Genomic DNA, 22,999 nt, shown 5'->3' with positions numbered 1-22,999 from the left:
AAAAACAATTCGCAGATGTATGGACGCTACACGAAGGACCTGGGTGAATACGCGAAAGAAGAAGCAAGAAGACTCCGATCCCACGACAGAGCCAGACGGAAATTGGACAAGGACCGTACCCACGAGCTGAGAAAGTCAAAGAAGCGAGGACCACTATGTAGAAAACTATTAGCTGTGCTTGCGTTCACATGGAAACACACGGGGGCCCGTTTAGGCGAGGATTGGGTCTTCCTTGCTCTCCTCGGCGTCATCATGGCCATTCTAAGCCATGCCATGGACAAGGGCATTTCACTTTGCAACAACGGTACGGGTGATGCACATTTATATGGGGCATTCCGCGCCGGCTGAGTAAACGGTTCACCGTGACAGTTTTTAATTTCACCAAGGATTTTTCCTACGTCAGTACGACCCCTGATAAGCTTCCGATATTAATTTGAGATTCTATTAATCACTCGTCTTTGCTCTGATTTTTTCAATCCCATCTGGGAAACGCCCAAATTGATATTTATGAAACGAGAAAAAAAAAACATTTGGGTTCCGAAATAAAACATTTTCACCCAAGATTCGCAGTGGAGATTCGATTTTTTTCTATTTTATTTATCATTGTTTCTATTTTCAAACTAGATAAGAATCTACTGAAAAAACTTTGTACCAAAGCGTGAGTTTATTTTAGAATCGGAGAAGCAATAAAAAAAAAGTCAGTAATCAAATCGGAGATGCGATATGTATTATAACAGATTTTCTGAGCAGGTATGAAAATAGAAAAAACGAGGTCCCACCCTGAATCTTGCGTGAAAATAATTCATTTAGGAAACCAAATGTTTTTGTTCTTGTTGCAGAAAAATAAATTTGGGTGTTTTTGAGACGGATTCAAACAATCACGAAGTAAAGACTTGTGATTCAGAAAATATTAAAAAAATCTTGGAATCTTTTCGGAGGTCTGACTAACGTAGGATAAATCCTTGATGAAATTAAAAAATGTAATCAAGCGTTTACCGACTTAGCGTGGAATGCCCCAAGTACAAAGTATAGTGATTGTGCATAAGAGCCAAGTTCGTAACGCGAATGTAACAATGCCTATCAGAGAAGACACCTACATTTTGCAAAGTCAATTCCTTCAAAGTTATCCTCATGTTGGAAAATGGTGAATTTTTCTGCACCGTTTCGTTACGTTAACGTTACCAACGTCAATCTCATGGTTATAGTTATGGTCAATGGTAAATTACTACTTATATTCTCTATATACAGTCATTGAAACATTCAGTTATGACACTTTTTGCTCCGTCTCTTGAGAATACGTACATCAGATGTACAGTCCAGTCGAAACAATGCCTGAAGAAAAGGAAAAAGTGCACCACTGAAGTTCCTCAAGTTAGATTAGATCTGACAAAGTATAAAGAAACGAAAAAAAAAGCAACGGATTTGCGGGGAAAAAATTTCATTGTCAGTTACAAGCAACTTGTCAGACTAGAATTATCGTTGAAACGGAAATACCTGATATTAAAAATTACTGACTCCAATCGTGACCCTCTGATCCTCAATCTCTTCGTTTCGACACTTCTTCGAAGACATTGTAAAAAGTAATGAAATTACAGCGAGGATATGGCTGTACCAAGACCTGACGACGCAGCCGGCGCTGCAGTATCTAGCATGGGTGTCGCTTCCGGTGTGCCTGATCCTGTTCAGCGCAGGTTTCGTGCACATAGTAGCCCCGCAGAGCATAGGATCAGGGATCCCGGAGATGAAAACGATCCTGCGAGGAGTGGCGTTGAAGGAGTACCTGACGTTCCGAACCCTGGTGGCGAAGGTGATCGGGCTGACAGCGACACTGGGCTCGGGTTTGCCGCTGGGCAAAGAAGGTCCGTTCGTCCACATAGCGAGCATAGTGGCAACGCTGCTGTCAAAGCTGGTCACGAGCTTTCAGGGTATCTACGAAAACGAGAGTCGAAATTGCGAGATGTTGGCGGCGGCTTGCGCCGTCGGTGTCGCGGCCTGTTTCGCCGCCCCCATAGGCGGTGTTCTCTTCAGCATAGAAGTAACGACGGTTTACTTCGCCGTGAGGAATTACTGGCGAGGTTTCTTCGCCGCCGTTTGCGGTGCGACCACCTTCAGACTACTCGCCGTTTGGCTGAACAAGGAAGAAACCATCACCGCCATGTTTCCGACAAATTTTACCGCCGAATTCCCCTTCGATCCTCAGGAGTTATTCGTGTTCGCCATTATCGGTGTGGGAAGCGGTCTCGGTGGCGCTTTTTACGTATGGCTTCACAGGCAGTACGTCATATTCATGAGGAAGAACAAGAGCATGAACAGGTTCCTTCAGAAAAAGTGAGAGACTTGTCTTCGTCATCCTCGTCCTCTTTCATTTCGTTCCTTCAAACTCTAGCATGCTTTGATTTTCAGCCGGTTTTTGTATCCCGGAATCGTCACCCTCTTGGTAGCAACGATTTCGTTTCCGTTGGGCCTGGGTCAGTTCATGGCGGGAGATTTAACGACCCACGAACAGGTGCTCGGATTGTTCGTAAACTTCACGTGGTCGAAGCCGGAGTTGACAGTTCTGGAAATGAACGTCCTTCAGCACTGGTCATCCGCGTACACAGACGTCTTTGTCGGTCTCTTCAGCTACGTGGCCTTCACCGTGAGTCTTGCACACCATAAAAACATATAAAAGTGACAATAACAGACTCTCCATCCAGTAGATGATACCGATAAATGAAAAATAGGTCGGGTCAAACCTCCGATGACAAATTTGAAATTTTCAACATTTGTTTATCATGTCATCTTGCAGTTCATATTCTCCATAATAAGTTCAACCGTACCAGTTCCTTCGGGTATTTTCATACCAGTTTTCAAAATCGGAGCAGCGCTTGGCCGAGCCGTAGGAGAAGGGATGGCTCTTTGGTTCCCGAACGGCGTCAGATACGGTGGTATTAATAGCGCAATTACACCTGGTAAGTGAATCGCCTTTTTTCCTTTCCTTCGGTAATCAAACTCCAAAATTGTCGGCCCGCAAGCCAGCAGTAACTATGTAACCAAATAATTTTTTTCCACACATTGTAATATAAGAATCACTTAATTGGTCAATTCAACCTTGTTGAACGACCGCGGCACTGCATATAAAGAAAACCATTTGCGTCAGGCAAACGTATTTATTACCTTTTCATGGCTGTGCATGGAGCCAATGAAGTTTGTTTGACTCCACCTTTGTTGATTCATAACGCTGACTGCAACCCGTTATTTGCACTCTGATAGTCGGTCTCTCTCTCTATTGCTTCGCTCGTTTCTTCACGACCTAGAGCCTCTAATTCTGGCAATTTACAATTATCTGTTTTGTTATATAGGAGGCTACGCGACCGTCGGAGCAGCGGCCTTTTCCGGCGCGGTAACGCACACGATATCAGTAAGCGTAATAGTGATCGAAATGACCGGTCAGATAACGCACATAGTGCCAATAATGATTGCGGTACTAATAAGCAACGCTATAGCGGCGCTTCTGCAGCCGAGCATATACGACAGTATAATACTGATAAAAAAGCTGCCCTACCTACCCGACTTGTTGCCATCAAGTTCAGGTACGAATCGCTAAGGGGAATTGAAAAAAATCAAATTTCGCACGAGGAATGCGACATTTTCTCAAACTCGTATCTCAATTTTCGCAGGAATGTACAACGTCTACGTCGAGGACTTCATGGTCCGTGACGTGAAGTATATCTGGCACGGAATCACCTATCAGAAGCTCAAAGACATACTGAAGGAGAACCGAAAGCTGCGGGGGTTTCCACTTGCGGATAACCCGGGCTCGATGATACTCTTGGGCTCCATCCAACGGTTGGAGCTGATCAAGCTGATAGAAAAGCACATCGGTCGAGAACGGCGGCTTCAAGTTGCTCAGAAGTGGCAAAAGGAGGCGGAAGAACGGGCGAGGGAGGAAATGGAACGGCAGCTCAGAGAACAGGAGAGAACCCGGAGGCCATCCAGGTTCGAAGTCATTCCGGCCCCCGATATTCTCAAACTTCAACGCCAGAGTGCCAGCGATCTCACAACTACTGGAAATGACGCGGTGAGTGTCACGATTAAAATTGAACGGTATTAAGTGAACGGCAAATAGGGTGACGACCGATTCTCATACGACGGTATTGAGTTTGGTAATGAAAGATTGGAAAAAAACAAACAACATTCTGCTACTTTAGTGTGATTTTCAAAGAGTTGATTCTTAATTTGATTATTACGGTGGTTTACTGCATTCATCGGCAGAGCAATTCTTCTTCAATTAAGATCACGGCCTTGAACTTTACACATCATCCTGAGATTGGAGCAATATTGAGTTGTTATTACATAACGATACCGATCTTACTGTAACTTCCTAAAAGATACTAAACTGTCAAGAAAATCAAATTTCTCTTATTCTCTAATCCATAACACTATGCAGCACGCCTTCCACTCACCGATATTCGGATCCCAGCCAAAGAAGTCGATCCTTAAAAAGACGCACTCGTTCACTCTGAAGGGTTTCAGCCCTTTAGTAAGTCCGGCAGTAACGCCATACACGACGGTAACTGGAGCTGAAAGCAGGTAAAAGACAAAGTCTCTGTAAGTATGCAGTGTAAAAAAATTGAGTTACAGGAATGGAGGGTTATTGTAATGGAAAATCAGAAGTACAGAGCTACACTTTACATACAGAGCTGTAAATATTGTTTTTTATTCAGAATCCGATTGGCCTTCGAGGCAATTTTCCGGAAATCAGCAACCCTGCAAGACGTTGACCCCGATCCAGAAATGGGCTCGGGAGGAAGTGTAAACGCCAACAGACAAGACAGCACGGATCTCTTGAACGTGCCTTCTCACCTGCATACCCAGTTAACACCGAGTCCGAATACATCGAAGAAAGTTCAACTGGTAGGTAAAATACAGTATTATGAAACAAATCGATGGATATCTTCGAAACGAGGAAAGATAGCACGAGCTCACGCCAATCAAATGAGCTCATATGTTCAATAAGCACCCAATTTGTCTAGTAAAATTCATCATCAAATGGACAAAATTTTTGCCAATGGTAACGATGATGGCAATGATGTTTTAGCCACGCGAGAGGGTGATCGACATGTCGGCGGAAGACCAAAAACAGTGGGAAGAAAGCGAGATGGCGCTCGAGGTCGACTTCTCGCGGTGTCACATTGACCCCGCGCCTTTTCAACTGGTCGAGCGAACCTCGTTGCTCAAGGTTCACAGCCTATTCAGCATGGTGGGTGTAAACCATGCGTACGTAACGGCGATTGGGCGGCTGGTCGGCGTGGTGGCTTTGAAAGAGGTAAGTTTCGAGATATGTCTTCATCAGAATTCACGGTTTCGATTTTCTTCCTGCAATACCGACATCGATCAAAATTACCAACAGGGATAATAATTTTGTGATAGTATGTGAGACTAACGATAACCTGACGTAGTCATTGACAACGAAAATGCGTCTCTACCTTTCAATTTATACGCTACGAGACCTTCCGAATGTCCTGAAGAATTCTTAAAAAATTGTTGTTTATTCTTGCTTAGCTACGAAAAGCAATCGAGGACGCGAACTCGGGTATAATGCCGGTTCACGGTATGGAGACGGGGATCCATGGCTCGGATTCAACTTTAGGCGGTGGTGAATTGTCCTCGGATTTAAGAACCCAAATAACAATAAACTCGGTAACAAATTCCGTGACGCAGGATGATGACAGCGAAACAAGTTCACCGCACAATCATCACGAAAAGGTATGAAGAATACAAGGTTTAACGATCCTAATATTATACGCATATATATATATAGTTTAAAACCAAGCAATTGTGATATAGCATACTGTCCTATATGTAATACCTACGATATAAATCAACCCACGTTTAAAAACGGTGCGATTACAATTCATATAGACGCACAATAATTTAATACGATTCAACAATGCATATAAAATTGTTGGGACTTTAAGAGAATAATGATTGATGTACAATGCGATGTACACAGGTACAATTAGTAAGACCAACGAGAACGACTATTATGATGATTATACATGAACTGTAAAAATGATTACCACTATGGTTATCGTTATTGTCGTTTTTCGTTGTTAATTATAATATCGGTGCTCAAATCATGCTGCAGCTTTACACAGCTTTATTTAGGTTTACAGATTGATTGATACATGTATATGGTGCCGGCATAAAATTGTCCAGTTTGTATACTGTATACAGCTATGCAGGCATGTCTGTAGTAGTATAAGTGTGAGAAATTGTATGATTGGTTATTTTTATTTTAAATCAAACAAACCGATGAACCCCTATTATACATATGTGCGGGAAAACCATTACCAGTATATCAATGCCAAATACAGGTAAAGAAATTGAAATAAAAATGTAATCTTACAATCTGTATATAAAATAAGTGTCGATTTGCTTTCTATTTTACTTTTTTCGCTTCTTTCATTTTTTTTTTTTTTTTTTTCTTCACTTCGCCTACAATCGTTAAATCCCTTGTTTCTAGTCCATAACAAAATATAAAATCGCACCACTGTTCACTAATTATTTATATATCATGATCATTTATGTATCAATTTGTTCGTCTCCGCCTTTTGAAGTTCGTTTCTTTGCATGTACAATTTTTCATGAATATGGTGAGTGAGAAAGTTGAAGTGACGAAAAAAATACGCACACAAACAATCGTTGAGAGAGCCAGAATTTGCTTTTTGAAATGCATTTTTTCTTTTTAAATTCTTTCTTTGTAAATTGTTCAACTTCCATTCACTTATGGTCTGTGTGTTTTATTCATTACATGTTTCTGATTGTCGTTTTATTTCTTTTGACTAGAAACAACCGATTTTGAAGATAGATATAAAACAGCCCACAAAATAATAGAATGATCAAGATATATAATAACATGAAGAAGATAAACTATCTCGTCAGAGATTTTTTTATGTCATTCAACGGTAAATACCTGTCGCACATACATCTGATGAATATTTAAATCCTAACATAAACACGGTTGTGCCAAAAATTATTTGTGTATAACGTGCGCGTGTACACAAATATGAAATACGTATTGTGTGTATATAGGCACAGGTAAACACAATATGATATATATTATTTCAAGTGAACGATCAAATGAATTCTAGTTGTCGACGTAATCGTTATTGTATAGAATTTATAATATTTATGAAATAGCGATTACCGATATGCAACATCGTTAATAATGATAAGAATTGTAATAATAAACCCTAATATACGAATATTGCCTGTACCCTGCATACAGTAATTAATAGATGATAATATAAGTAATGAAATAAGTAAGTAAGCAAGTAATATTAGTTTATAAGTCAGGGAACAATAATTATAAGATAAGCTGTATCCGCTAGATATAATTCTTGAGTAAAAAAAAAAAAAAAACACGATATCGATGTAATATATATATATATGTGTGTATATACAGGGTGATTTGCTTCTCATCCCAGACAAATATCACGGAAACTATTAGAGCTATGAAAAAAAGTTTGATATAAAAAGAAAAAATAGAAAGGATAGGAGAAAATGAGAGGAACTTGCATTAAGGAGTTGAATGTTTGAGTATATGTATAATTGATCTATTATTAAAAGATATGGAGAGTGCAGTGAGAAGATGTGGAGCAGGAAAAAGGAAAGTGAGGTGAATTTAGTTGTTGGCCGAATGAAAGATGACTCGAGAGTGAATAGATGGGAGGAAGGATGCAAGGGACTGGCCAGTTGCAGCTTAGGAGTAGAGAGAGAGAGAGAGCGAGGTGATGATAAGAAGACGATACTGGGTATAAGTTAGCTGTAAGAGTGTGGGAAAAGAATCTAGAGTCTGGAGGACGTAAAATTGTCAAATTTTTTTAATAAATTTTTCAAATTTCCTCAATTTTCAAAAAGTTAACTACTCGACCGCTTTTCCTCGAAACGAAGCATCGAACCCCATGCATGGTTTAAAATAACTACGAATAGTGTTTTTGATGTGATAAAGCGTCTCCCAAAGCCCCTTAAAAGTTAATGCCTTGTCTCAGCAACTGAATAGCCGCGTGTTTCAATTTCTGAAAATTTTGTAAAAGACAAAAAAGTAAATGTTTTTTTTACGTATTTGAATCTAGCTTCAAATCTGCTGTCGACTGGTCATAATCTAAGTATGGGTTTCCTAACTAAAACTACGATGTACTCAAAAAATCTCGAAAGTGGGGCAATTCACAAGTCAAACAACTGTCTTTCCCCCTCGAAACCCCGCAGGTTCTGTACAAAACTTTATCTTGTATCTCTTCCAGTTTTCGAGATATTCGCCTGGGGCGATTAAAGAAAGCCACCCTGTATACGAAGCTTTATATATAAGAGAGGAAGGAAAAATTGTTAATACGATTATACAATAATGATGATGATGACGATGAGGAGTATCAATTTTCGGAAATAAAAAAACTGTGTTGAAGAATAAATCCTGGATTTGTGGTGCGAATAATTGCAAGAAATAATCCGACCGGCTCTGAAATATCAGCAACCGATAATCATGTCTAGAGGAATAAACAATTTATACGTAACTGATTTTGCGCCGTGAAAATAATCCTGATACAGTCATTAACATTCCACGTAACCGAAGTGAAGAGTTTTTTCTAACGCAAATTGTAAATATATCCGCGTTGATTATTGACTTTTATTGTTATCGGTATTATTGTTATTGTTACTATCATAATCATCACCATCATCATCATCATCGCTATTATCATTAGTATATATTGAATATAACGTATATCAGCTATAAAATATGTAGAAAAATTTTCTTCGTCATTTGTAAATTTCAATAATAATAACAATATATCAGGATGAATATGTACAATATACAAAACAGAAACAACAATTGTACGCGATCGATCGAGAAGAAACGTCATACCATATTTATATGTACAGTATATACGTGGTATGAGAATAAGAACATATTACTTAAAGAATTTTTTTACACAATTCTTATCCACGAATCTCCTGCACCGGTCCGCATTCCAATACGTACGTTTAACCAATAGACGATTTCTTTTCCTGCTAACTAGGATCAAGATCTGTCTTACCGGCAATGGGTAAGATAGGAAAAGAAACACGCTCCGTCGGTAAGACATGAAATCTGACTTGCATCGTTAAAGCGCAAAGTTGAGGCAAGGAAAGAGGCAAAGCGAAAGGATCGTAATGGTACAACGTGAAATTGCAAGGTAAACGTAATAAAATTACGTTTATTCCCACTTGCTGCACCGCAGGCCTCAGGCCGTCCAATCAAAGTTAGACTTTGAAGAGCATTATAACGTTCATTCTCCGCTACGGAACGAACGATTTCGCCGCGGGTTAACCGCTGCACAACTTTACTTTCACGCCAGTCTTTCGAGGTCCCACCGGACCGCACGGAGTCTCGCTGCGTTAGATTCTGTGCTTGAAAATTTCAGAAGTCAAGTAGACAGGCTTGGTGTCCGTCCAGCACCACCTCGGTAAATAACGGACAATCGTGACATGCGCGACGATATCAGGTGCCGAAACATGTGCGCGATAATAGAGACGAACTACTACCAGCTGCAGCAGCGGGTTTGACCCTGTAGTCGAGTTTTTTAAATTGTACACCTTAGATTGGATGTTGAATGTAAAAAGAAGAATAATTTCACAGGTAAATATAATTGTTTATCTCGAATTATGTATATATTACATTATATCGTAACGCGTAACGTTATTTAAGTCGCCTCGAATTTCAATATCATCATCATCGTCGTTATTTACTTCTTCGTAACGATAGATAGCATGTAATGTTCAAAGATTTTGATAATTCATTTGATCGTAACATATTTTTGAAAGTTGACTCGGGAAATTTTTATTTTCTTATTTTACAACACACGAGAATTAATAGAAATTATTATTATACATACGTATACATTAATTGGATGAGAGACAATCTCACATGAAATCTTCGGATATTCAATATTATACGGTCGAATTCGACGAATTGATTAGTATACAGGTAAAACGTGTTTTTAACGATTTTGTTTAGCTATACGCGAAACCTGCCTCAGCTCACGCAATTATCAGAGAAATTATTGAAATTCTTACAAGGATAAGGATAATTAAATTGCCCCTACTTGTAAAACAATACAACGCGATAAATTATACGTATGATATTATAAGATGATTTGAAACACTTGCGTGATATTTATTTCGGCGCATACCTGATGCTGAACAAGAAGGAAAACAAGAATTGAAAAAATATGTCCGATAATTTGAAATTAGGAATTTCGCGACGAATCATCTTGTAATAATATTACCTGCACATCGCGACGAAGTCTCCAGAGATTCCGATGCCTGAACAGGCAAGACAAACTCTTCCTTATGCTGTATCAATCTTAATTGATCGATACTATAAACCGATGGATACCGATGGCTCTAAACGCCTTACCATTAATTAAAATAGAAACATCGACGAGTTTTCATTTTTCTTTTTTTTTTTTTTTTTTTTTTTTTGCAGACAGTTATAGAGAAAGAAAAAAATAATTCAATTAATTTTTATACACGCGAATCGTACAGATTATATCATATACATACATTATTTTCTTTTTTTTTTCTATCGTGTATAAGAACGTTGCTGATTTGCGAAGATTTATATATGTGTGACACTTGTATACTTTGAGAACCAAAAATAATTTAAAAAACGAACCTCAACGACGAACCGTTATCATACATATCCGTATAATATGCTTCACGGTCAGATTTTATTTACTGTAAAAAGTAGCGTTATGTCAAGTTGACACTTTTAAAATACCTTATTACGGTATGTAATAGATCGATACATATATACGAGTATGTGATGATACATCATGTAGTTACACACACCTTAAATGACAGGGAACAAATCAATTCCAATACAATTCAGACACACACACACACACATATATATATATATATATATATGTACGTATAATTGCATGTAAATGTAACTATTCTTTCCGCTCCTGCGGTTGTCGAGGCGAAAGTTGAACACCTTGCGGCGACACCGCTCCCCGGATATTATAAATATATACATACAAATTGCATGTAATATACAGATATTAGGATGGTCTTTAATAGGGCTGTTTTTAAATTTTATTACGCTCCCAGGGGCTAAAACACTTTCAAATTGATAGAAAGAAAATTCCCTGAAAATTTGAGCTCTCTAGATCAACTGTAAAATGGTCCGCATTGCGATCGAAGTATCTTACGGAAATAACGCGGAAAGATTTTTTTTTTTTTTGACGAATGTATCGAAAATAATGAAGAATACATATTTTTGTAGAGATAATTGAACGCTCTGGAAAAAAGTTTTGATGCATAAAATTCGTAAATGAAAGCGTTCGTGTGTTAATTAACGTTCGAAGTTTAATCAGGTTCGTTAATACGAGGAAAACGAGGAATAAAATTTTCAAGGATCATAAAGACGCGAATACTGAATCCTGAATCCTGAATCCTGATCTGGGAACTTTGAAGGACGGCCTGGCTGCTGCATTAAGCGAGCCAGTCATCGGAAGGGAATTCTAAAGAAATGTCTCTGGACCGTACAGAGTCGCAGAAAAACGAATACGTGCGTCATATATACATATATGAGGTATTCCATGCCAACTGAGAGGACATTTTCCCTGACCCCCGCCAATTTGCTTCATTATTTTTTTTTTGATTCTACAACCTAAAAAAAACACTCACCATTTTTTTCGGATTTTTCGTCCCAACCGTTCTTTTTCAAAAAATGTTACAAACATAACATATGTTTTGTATACGTACAAAATAAGAAAAATTATTCATCTAAAAAAATGTTTAAAAAATACAAAACATCAATTCTCCACTCTGAACTATGGCTCAAAATTTTTGTTTTTGGACCCTGATATTATATGAATTTTTGTACAAAAAATAAAAAATGGCGTTTTTTTTTAGGACCATAAAAGAGTTTGTAACATTTTTTAAAAAGGAATGGCTGAATAGAAAAATCTGAAAAAAATGGTGAGTGCTTTTTTTAGGTTGTAGAATCGTATAAAAAATAATGAAGCAAATTAGCGGGCGTCAGGGAAAATGTCCTCTCAGTTGGCCTGGAATACCTCATATATATATATTTGCCTTTACACGCTGCATGTATAACGTCTTTCGATTGTAAAAGATATATATCATACATATAGCGTAGAGAGGAAGAATAGAGAAGTATTTTTTTTTAAATTCTAAGGCAAGTACGTTATACATTGTAAATAGAAAATGCCTCGATGAATGCAAGAAATCTCACGCTTCAGATTTTACCGTTCTTCTCATCATCCGGGTTATTATGACACGGTGCAATGGCACAGTGATCCAGTTATCTACTTTTACCCAGCAACAATTTAAACAATGCCGATAATTAATTACAACACAAGTTTGAAAATTCCCGCACTGTAATTATTATGTAAATTTAAGTGAACCTGTGCTAATTATTTATTACAATCTAAAACTTTCGGAGCTTAGAGGCACGTGTTCCAGTTCACGTAGAAGATTAAAACTTGACAGAATTTTTTTTTAACAATTTAGAACAAATCTGGGGAGCGTCCGATTGAAAATTTTTCCTACCCCCAAATAAAGGCCACCCTAGCGCGTATGTAAGCATTTTTTAATCTTACATTCGACATTGAGATTGCCTTTGGCGCTCGATCCCGAGAAAAAGAAATAAAAATCAGTAAACTGGAAATGAAAAAATCAGACCACCGTTATTACATGTATCGTGCATTGCAGTTTTAGGCCATCGACACGTTGGCGTGCAGCACCAGAGTCTGCATACCTAATAATACATACCTGTACATGTAATACGTGGATGAAGCTGTCTCGAGAAATTATAATACACCTATTGGTATACGTAGCTTATAAACGTAGGAGCGTAGGTGCGAAGGTTCGAAGAAATACGCTACAGAAAAAAAACTAGCGGTGCAAAAAAGTAGAAGAGCAGAGATTTCGTTACACATAAATATATATATATATATATATATATATATATATATTTTCATCATCTGATCCGACTTATAATTATATTAGATACTCATATATAACTCCCGTTGGGTTATCATATGTTTATATTTAGGTTAAATAATATCCGTGGCACGAAACATATCGTGCTGCAAATATAACGTTCGTGTAACGTTATATTTGTGTACATATAGATCCATATCCGTTAGACTGCATCAAAAAAATTGACAATTTCTTTTTTTTTCGATATCCCCTCTGAAATACTTTCGGGGGGGGGGGGGGGGGGGGGGGGGTGAAAAAAGATGTCTGTCAAAAGCGGGGCTATTGATATTAATACTTAGAGATCGTTCATCGCGGATTTCTATTTTCCATTTAAATGGCATGGGAAATTTTTATTTTTTTTTTGTTTTTCATTAGAATTTTCACACTAACGAAACAATTTTAATCCAATTGAAATTTTTTTTTCAAGATATGAAATGTAAAAGTAGAATTGATTTCAGTGAGGTTAATTATCATTGAAAGTAGTGCTTTACAGATTAAAAATTGTTAACTGACTTCCTCCCTCGTAGAAAATCACAAACTATAGAATTTTTAAGAGAAATTTGATGATACTTAGTAATAAGTTTTAAAACAAAATAAAATAAAATTGCCATAAAATGGAAAAAAAAATAGTTGACTTTACTATAAATTGAACTTTGAGCTTGAACAACTTTGGAAGGAGTCAATTTATCAAAAAATGATAAGAGACACTTTTTGCAGAGTGTTAAATTTCCTATAAAAGCTTTTACGAGTCATTTGGATTTGCTTATTGGTTTGTGAGGTACAAAATTCTAAGGAAAAAAAAAAATTCATATGCTATTTAAATGGAATATAGAAATCCGCGATGAGCGACCTCTACTTATTAATATTAAGAGTTACGCTTTCAAAGGGCATCTTTTTTCACCCCCCGGAAAGTATTTCAGAGGGAATATTGAAAAAAAATAGTATAATATCCATACATCATTTTCCATATATGTATACGTATAATATGTATATTACATAATACAACATAATGTGTCATTTTGGTGATATTCTAATTACCGTTTATCTTCTGCGTTTTCTGTACATATAGAATGTGTATTACCGTATGTAACGTATGTACGTATAAAGTAATTCATAAGTGTGAACAGAGTGAGTGGAGGAGTTGAAATTCAGTCACAACGAACTTCGGACAACCGACGACCTCTAACACTTTCCTTGTTGCACAGATTATTCACCTGTCGTGTATACCTGCCTCTCTATATATGAAAAATGTGAAATATATGACGTTTTATACACCTACACGATCTGCGATGAGACATCGTTTTACCCACGCAGTGTGGGCGAGCAAAACCTGAAGAAGCGTATGATGGAAACAATCTATAACATTACTCGTCTTGCCTAATATACGTAAACCTACCACATGACTTTAGACTTGACCCGCGACATACGCAATACATAGACGATCAAATAATCATCAGATAAAAATTCTGGAATCATTATCGTCCATAATCTTAGTCCAAATACCGTATCATCGAAAATATTTAAAGAATTTCGGAGAAGGAGATTTTCATTTTGACAAAAAGAAAAAACTCAAAGATGCAGACTAGGTCGATTTTTGTAAAAATCTGATCGGTTCCAAGTCGAATGTAACCGATTAATACTCACCAAATCTCACCTAAATCGATAGATCCGTTTTCAACTTATCGATGGACAAAAGAATTCTGATCGGAATTTGAAAATGCTTCTTTGCATCGCAAAACGTCGGGAGAGGTGAAGCAAAAGCTAATCTCAATTTCCGGATGGTTGAAATGACTTTCTCTCTTCGCTGAGCACAATTACAGAGAAAAAAATGAAACGGAAAATCATAATTTTGCAATAATTCATCCACCGTTTCGCTATTTTCAGAAATGCGCGCCAGAACAATTATTCACGTAATTTTTGTGATCCTGTCTACGTCGCAATGGATTTCCGGCGTCTACATACCGCCCGGTCCGCGTTTTCGGTGCCCGGAACGTCAGGTTCTGTTTCAGCCGTGCAGCTGCGTCCGAGGTAGCGACGATGGCATTTACGCGAAATGCGAAAACGCGAACTTGGCCAGCCTGAGTCTCGGGCTGATAAATTTGTCCCACGAAAATCTACCGATCGAAGAACTCGTCCTGAACAAATGCAACATCGGTAAGTACGCACGGTACGCACAATATTTATTCATGCGCATGATAACACAAAAATTAATTTACGCGCGTATAATTTACTGTTGATCCAATCATGTTAATACACACGTGAGGTATTCCATGCCAACTGAGAGGTCATTTTCCCTGACCCCCGCCAATTTGCTTCATTATTTTTTATATGATTCTAAAACCTAAAAAAAGTACTCACCATTTTTTTCAGATTTTTCGTCCCTACCGTTCTTTTTTAAAAAATGTTACAAACATAACAAACGTTTTGTATGCGTACAAAATGAGAAAAATTATTCCTCTAAAAAAATATTTAAAAAATACAAGAAATCAATTCTCCACTCTGAACTATGGCTCGAAATGTTTGTTTTGGGACCCAGAAATTATGTGAATTTTTGCAAAAAAAAAAAATGGCGTTTTTTTTAGGACAATAAACGGGTTTGTAAAATTTTTGAAAAAAGAATAGTTGGGACGAAAAATCTGATAAAAATGTTGAGTACTGTTTTGAGGTTGTAGAATTATATAAAAAATAATGAAGCAAATTGGTGGGGGTCAGGGAAAATGACCTCTCAGTTGGCATGGAATACCTCACATATAATCTAATTTTATCAGGATCAACCTATGTTTATATTTAATACCCCCTATACGTCCTTCTTATGTACACTTTTTACATATGAAGGAAAAATTGGTCATAAATAATAATAATAATAATAATAATAATAATATATACATTAATGTCCATTAATGCCTTTCCTTACCGGCTAACTTGTTTGCGGTCTGAAATAAAATGCGAGTTCGATTCTATGTACCTACGTAAGTGGGAATTTTTTTTTAACATTTGTACGATTGCTTTTGAATTTCAAGGTCGAATGTACGGCCCTGCTTTGTACCCGCTGAAGGTGCGAATTTTGAGATACGTCGACACGCCGCTGAGACTGATAGATGAGCACAGTTTTTTGGGGGTGAACAGAACGCTGCAGGAATTGCACTTGGTGAGAACGAGATTGCAGAAATTTCCAAAGGAGGCATTCTCGATTCTGGGCAATTTAACGATACTCAACATCGACGGTCACGAAATGAGCGAGCTACCGAAGGACAGCTTCGCCGGGAGCATGGCGGCCGGTAGAATCGAAAAAATCTCCATCACGAACGGTAATCAATGCGCAACACTGAAATTTCCATGTATTTTTACCGCGGAATTGATCGTACGATGTTTTAGATCCCATGTAAGAATCCCTGAGGGTTCAGTTAGTTGGAAATGACTACCTTCAAGCCGATTCAATATTTCAACTCTGAAACAGTAGCGCCCCCTGAAAACCAGTCTACAATTATCATCTCACAATGAAAAAACCGTTCCGAATAATTCGATTCCCATGATACAATATCGTGAGGGGGACAAATTGAACGATCCAAAATTGACTAACAAGAAAAATATCCCAGGTCGATGTCTCCGACTTGATTTATTTTCTAATATGTTATAGTAGACTAAAAACTAAACGACAAGTATTTTTTTTTTTTTTATTTATCTACCATTAAACACTTTAAGGGGGTGAAACCACCCTCGAAAGTAAGGCATGTCAATGGATGATTTGGCAGTTTCACCCACAAGAACATATTTTTTAACCAATCCAACTGAAAAATTTTTCACGTAACCAGAAATGAAAAATGTAATTTTCTCAGTTAGAAAAAAAAACTGCCAAATCGACCTTTGACATGCCTTTTCACCCCGTTAAAGTGTTTAAAATGGAAGATAAAAAAAATACGTGTCGCTTAGTTTTTAGTCTAATATAACATATTACAAAAGAAATCAAATCAGAGAGATCGACCTGAGATGCCTTCCTTGTAAGAACGATTTGACAATTTTTCTCAACATTTTTCCTCTACGTCGACGTTGCAATGAGCTTTGAACTCCTGTAATTCTGAAAAGGTACACTTGCCTCTCTGCCCGTCGAGGCTTTGGCTCCTCTGAGGAAGGTGAAGAGCGTCGATCTGCACGGGAACAGAATAAAAGAGCTGAAACGCAACCAATTTCGAGGGTTGCGAGAGGTTGACTGGCTCGACATTTCGGGTAACTTGATATCAAAATTGGATCCGTCAAATCTGGCCGATCTGACGAAGCTGAACTTCTGCAATCTGTCCCGAAACGCGATACCGGAACTCAAAAAGTAAGGCCATTCGAAAAAACCACTTCATAATAAAAATTTATCCACTTTACCACAAATACGGCGAAAGAAATGTTGTAACAACGGTCTGAATAACCCTGCAGGTTTTGCTATGATTTCTGTCCGGTCAAATTGTGTTCCCTTAAATGAAAAAGCATTTCTTATCCGCCATATTTGATCTCCATACTTGGTTATAAAGCCATCAAATCTTTTAATTAAGAATACAGCGTACATCTAATACTTTTACTTTTTCTCCATCGTTTTGCCAGAGCAACTTTCTCAAGGAATTCGCTGCTCCAAGTTGTGAATCTCAGTCACAACATGATAAAAAAATTGGACGCGAACACGTTCAGAGGCTTGAGATTCATGCGGCGGCTCTACTTGAGCGATAACAACATCATCGATGTGGGTCGCGGAACTTTCGGATCGGTTACTCGAATCGGCACGATAGATTTGGCCCGAAATTCGATAAAGAAAATCGACTTCCAGATGTTCAATCAGCTCCAGTATGCCGAGGTGATTGATAAATCGTAATTGCGAACCATTTCATTTTCATTTCAACCATAGGGATCATTTTTCAGACTGTACACATTCCAGGGAAAAGAGTTCCAGACTTAGATGTAATCAGACTCGAGATAAACCGGTTCAATTCTATTGAAAATATCTCATCTCGATATTCACATGAAAACAGATTCTTTAATAACAAACCTCGACCCTGGGTTCGACTTTTCAAACCGTGGTTCAATCATTTCTTGGTTTGACCAATTTCTCCCCTGGACAGTAAAGTCTGAAAATCCTCAACCGAACACGTCAAAAGTCAGTCCGGGTCAGTCTTCACGACGATGATCGTTGTCGCAGGTATTGGACGTATCGGAGAACGAGGTTACACTGATAGAAAAGCAATCGTTCAAGGACCTCTACTTGGCGCGAGTCAATCTCTCCCACAACCAAATATCGAGCATAGAAGCAGAGGCATTTGTGAACTGCGCAAACATAACGCTTGACCTGAGCCACAACCTTCTGGAAAACATATCGAAGTACGCGTTCGACAGCTCGACTTACGCTCTGGAGTTGCAACTGAGTTACAACATGTTCACGGAGTTGAATCAGGTTAGCGTGGAACGGTACAGGTGAATTTTTAGGGTCGATTTAAGGACGCTGACTGTTCCCATAATTGTTCAGGTTCCGCTGCACAACATGAGCGGTCTTCAGATACTCAACGTATCCCACAACTCCATGCACTCGGTGCCGAGACAGACATTTCCCAAGCTGTACGAGCTACACACTATCGACCTGTCGTACAACAACATATCCGAGATACAGAATGGAATATTCCAGACACTGTTCAGTCTCCGATACCTAAACCTGTCCCACAATTCACTGCAGAAAATCAAACCCTCGACTTTCGGATCGCTTCCAACTCTCCTCGATCTCGACATGAGCTACAACAAACTTGAGGATATTTCGAGGGGCAGTTTGGCCAAACTGGCCAGTTGTAGGTGGGTAGATATTTCACTATCGGATAGCGATCGGTAAAAAGAAAACGAGTCGATCATTTTCACATCCCATTTTAGGACACTAACGGTGAAGAACAACTCGTTGACAAAGATATTCCAGCTACCGATATCACTGGGTCACTTGGACTTCTCGGAGAATGAACTTGAAGAGATACCAACGACCGAAGTATGGCCGTCAATGAATTCTCTGCTGTCTTTGGACCTGTCAAGAAATCGGCTAGCCGACAATCTGCAGCATGGTAGTTTCGACACTTTGTTAACCTTACGAACCTTGTTCCTCGTCGAAAACAACATCACTAAACCACCGCAGGCCGCGCTGGGTAGTCTGAGTAGTTTGCAGTATCTCTACATGCAGGTAATTCAAAGGAAATATAAATTTTACTATTCGGCAGGTCTACGGTCCAGTAAAAACGACGTCGGAACAAAAAAACCTTGACTGAAGAATGTCGCGTCAACATAGAAAAAGAAGGAGAAAAAAACAACGAACTTTCACGAGAAGAGAGTTTAAAATCAGTAGTGTCGACGACTTTTTGGGCATACTATTATGTTTTTTTTTTTTCTTTTGCTAATAAAAAAGTCTTCTAGTGCTTTCAATACCCAGTCGATTATTATTTAATATCACTGATCGGTACCTAAATCAGTCACTGGTTCCAAGCCTCAGTTTCTCAATTTTTATGCTTCGACACTCTCTTTCGACTGGACTATACACCCGATAAACACGGAAAAAAACGCACTTTAGGACAAAAACGAGAAACAAATACTCATCGAACTTTCGCTTTTTAAGGGGAACCATTTGACCTCGTTGGACAAAGCGGCGTTCGGTAGATTGCCTATAGTGTTTGAGTTGAACCTGTCGAACAATAAAATAGCGAACGTGAGCATCCGAGCATTCGAAGGTCTACTACAACTGCTGACGTTGAATTTATCCGACAACGCGATACGCCACATACCCAACGGAGCGTTTCAGGGACTCGTGTCTCTGCGTAGCTTGGACCTGTCGAAGAACCGGCTTGAAAAATTGGACAACAAGACAAAGGGCCTCCTCGACGACTGCCTATCGCTGGAGAGGATAAACCTCAGCCACAACAGGATATCATTCATAACGCGAAAAATGTTCCCTAACGATCCCTGGATTCCGTACAGACTTAGAGAGATCGATCTGTCCTATAACACGATGCCGGTTATAACCTTCGACCTGACGGTCGGCACGAGGAAAGTGAAGCGGCTGAATTTGAGTCACAACAACATCAACGAGATCAGAAAATGTGAGAAGATCAGGATGAACAGATAATTAGATTTCGGTTGGGTTTTGTCATTTCAGGCGAAGCGCTTCTTTTTTTTTCTTACCTCTTTCTTTCCAACAATTGCTTGAACACCTTTTCCCCTTTGTCGCCGTTTTTCCAGACGTAATCGGGAACCTGACCTCTCTCGAGTATCTGGATCTATCCTATAACGATTTGAGCGACATCTCGGAGCCAAACGTGTTCCAGGATCCGGCAAATTTAAGCGAAGTATACCTAAACGATAACCACTTGACGTCCATTCCTCTGGACAAAATAATACCGATGGAACACTTGAGGGTACTAGATCTGCGGGACAATGAATTTGGAAGCTTCAACATCGAGCTGTTGAAGATAATAAAAAACGGCACGGATCTACGCTACGGCGGTGAGTGAAAATCAACGGTTTTCAAATAGTTGTTTCTTGAAATACCTATACCTAAATTATACAGAGACAATTTTCCGTCAAACAAAACTCCTGATCAGGACTGACACCACACACGGCATAAAACTTAAAGTCGTCAAAAAAACGTATAATAGATGTCTCATGTGCCGTTTTACGACGCCTAAAACATATCTTAATGCCTAGTAGATGTCCTTGGGGCCTTACAGGCGTCAGAAAATGGCGCGTAAGACATTCTTTCGACATCTTTTCGACAACTTCTAGTCTTGTGCTGTTTGGGACACCTTTAAGGTTTCCTTGTTCACCTCCTTTCGTCAAACTTATCATCAACCATTCTTTCCAGGGAATCCGCTTCACTGCGACTGTTACGTGAGACCATTGCGTCGATGGCTGTCAACGCTGACGGAAATCCCGGAATCATGGACGGAGCCAAAATGTTCGAGCCCTTATTTCCTTGCGAATGAATCGGTAGTCGCGGTGACGGAGGACCTGATGGTTTGCGGTGAACGAGAAGTGCAGGACAACCCGGACTTCGAAATAACGCCGGACCTCAAGTACCGTAGCGTGAATTAGTGAGTAATTGAAAGACGATAAGAAAAAAAAATAACAATTAGAAAAAAAAAACATGACATGCAAAAGACACGAACGATCATCTTATGACCAAAATTTTTCTTCGTCCCAATTGCGCAGCAACGAAGAGGACAATTCGTGGAAGGTGACTTGGTTCGTGTCCTCGCGTGATGATATTGGGGATTTTTACGTCGTGGTAAGGGAGGCCGGAAGAACGGACGAGAATGCGATCGACAAATCAGCACCGATAAAGCCGATATTCGAAAGGGACGTTGTGTACATAGAAAGATCGTTGACGATACGAGATCTGCCGGATCCATCCTCGAGGAAATTGGAGATGTGCATTTTAGCCCGAGACTCGATCGGTAACGTCAAGCATTTTCGAAAATCCCAGTGCCGATTTCTCGATAAAACCAACGCTGACTTCGTAACAAGCGCCGGTTCCGCACTTTCCTTATTCTATCCAAGATTTTTGATTCTGGTAATCTGCATTGTTTTCGTACGTTTACAGTAACGAGAATCTGCGCGACATGTAAAAATTCAGAAACCTCGTTTGTGCCCAATTACCAACGTAATTATATAGCTTTAGTAGAAGAGAAATCGGAAGATTATAAAACCGACTCACGCTATTTATAAAAGTTTCCTATCTGCTCATATCTTCACTCGTTAAGAATATTCTTTGGTGGGGGGTCGATACTTGGAAGTATCAATATTTGGAATGGCCGTTATATCGAAATTTCAAACGTGCGAAAATAAAATAATGAAAGATGAATTGTTCGAAATCTTTCGTTATTTCATTTTCGCATGTTTGAAATTTCGATATATCGGCCATTCCAAATATTGATCCTTCCAAGTTTTGACACCCACCCATATTCCGCACAATAATTTTTAACATCACTGCGCACAGAAACTTTATCAATAATTTATAATACGCTATATCGTGTAATATAACATACATATAATAATATATGGTTGTTAAGATATTTGTTCGTTTATATACGGAGAAAATGTTTTATAAATATTTTGTCTAGAAGTAGAAAGAGTGAGAGAAAAAAATTCATGTACATGTACACATATATATATAGTTACGCCAGACTGACGATGTTATATATTTATTATTTCTCTTATTATAATTATCTTTTCGTAATACATTTATATACGTATATATTTTTAAATTGATATTTCCTTGTTAAGAAAAAATCGAAACTAGTGGATTTTTTTACGACAGGACACGAATCAACTAACTTGCGCCTAACGATAGTTTTTCTTTTTTTTTGGTTTTTCTTGTTTTTGCGATCGTTTCACCAATCCACTTTAATAATTCTTTATAACACACCATTTATACACGCCTTTCGCGTACCTAAATACGCACTTATACCGAAGGCATGATATTATAATTATATACGGTAAAACCTTTCTGTCCATCTTCTTCTTCTTCTTCTTCTTCTTCTTCTTCTATGATAAGTATAACCGAGTCTAATAATATAGTGAGAACTAGACACACGCAATACGAGTATAAACGTCGTATCGGATACACTGCGTCCTGCAAGCATGTGGAACACGAATGTTACACTTCGCATACATGCGCGAGTATACGGATCAAAGGATTATTACACACGGTTTGACGTAAAACTTATTTTTACACTTAATACGAGTACGAATCCATATGATTAATTCGTCATAATTGGCTCCTTATACGGGAGAAGAAATTGCAGTCCTGCAAATAATGAATGATGAAAAATTCTCTTAAGGAAGTTGAGAGTCTATACTAATATACAACGAACTTTACGCACAATCATGTTACAGACCTGTAAACAGTGCTACGTGCATAAAACAACGTCGTGAATACAGCGAGAGAGGAAGAAGAAAAATATCCTTA

The 22,999-nt window shown here is 38.5% G+C and overlaps 2 protein-coding genes across 7 annotated transcripts in view; both read left to right on the top strand.

Moving 5' to 3' along the window:
* LOC124179393 (chloride channel protein 2) overlaps positions 1-8,453 on the top strand; it is a 45,405-nt gene extending 36,952 nt beyond the window's left edge. For all 6 annotated transcript variants that reach the window (XM_046563703.1, XM_046563704.1, XM_046563701.1 and 3 more), the window contains 10 exons: positions 16-304; positions 1,596-2,328; positions 2,404-2,638; positions 2,789-2,951; positions 3,342-3,572; positions 3,660-4,060; positions 4,430-4,572; positions 4,707-4,896; positions 5,081-5,308; positions 5,545-8,453. In XM_046563703.1, coding sequence (XP_046419659.1) covers positions 16-304; positions 1,596-2,328; positions 2,404-2,638; positions 2,789-2,951; positions 3,342-3,572; positions 3,660-4,060; positions 4,430-4,572; positions 4,707-4,896; positions 5,081-5,308; positions 5,545-5,754 — 2,823 coding nt within the window. In that variant the 3' untranslated portion in view covers positions 5,755-8,453. The remainder of the gene's footprint in view (positions 1-15; positions 305-1,595; positions 2,329-2,403; positions 2,639-2,788; positions 2,952-3,341; positions 3,573-3,659; positions 4,061-4,429; positions 4,573-4,706; positions 4,897-5,080; positions 5,309-5,544) is intronic.
* A 915-nt stretch (positions 8,454-9,368) lies between these two features.
* Positions 9,369-22,230, top strand: LOC124179442 (chaoptin). Its single transcript, XM_046563795.1, has 12 exons — positions 9,369-9,658; positions 14,917-15,186; positions 16,053-16,340; positions 17,116-17,353; positions 17,620-17,866; positions 18,209-18,460; positions 18,533-18,849; positions 18,925-19,222; positions 19,652-20,132; positions 20,272-20,535; positions 20,894-21,122; positions 21,241-22,230. Exons 2-12 carry the CDS (start codon positions 14,919-14,921, stop codon positions 21,632-21,634), a joined length of 3,276 nt encoding a protein of 1,091 aa, XP_046419751.1. The 5' UTR covers positions 9,369-9,658; positions 14,917-14,918; the 3' UTR covers positions 21,635-22,230.
* The last annotated feature ends 769 nt before the right edge of the window (positions 22,231-22,999 follow it).

This window comes from Neodiprion fabricii, chromosome 4 (assembly GCF_021155785.1).
Source record: "Neodiprion fabricii isolate iyNeoFabr1 chromosome 4, iyNeoFabr1.1, whole genome shotgun sequence".
Taxonomy (NCBI): domain Eukaryota; kingdom Metazoa; phylum Arthropoda; class Insecta; order Hymenoptera; family Diprionidae; genus Neodiprion; species Neodiprion fabricii.
This window is presented reverse-complemented; position numbering and strand designations above follow the sequence as displayed.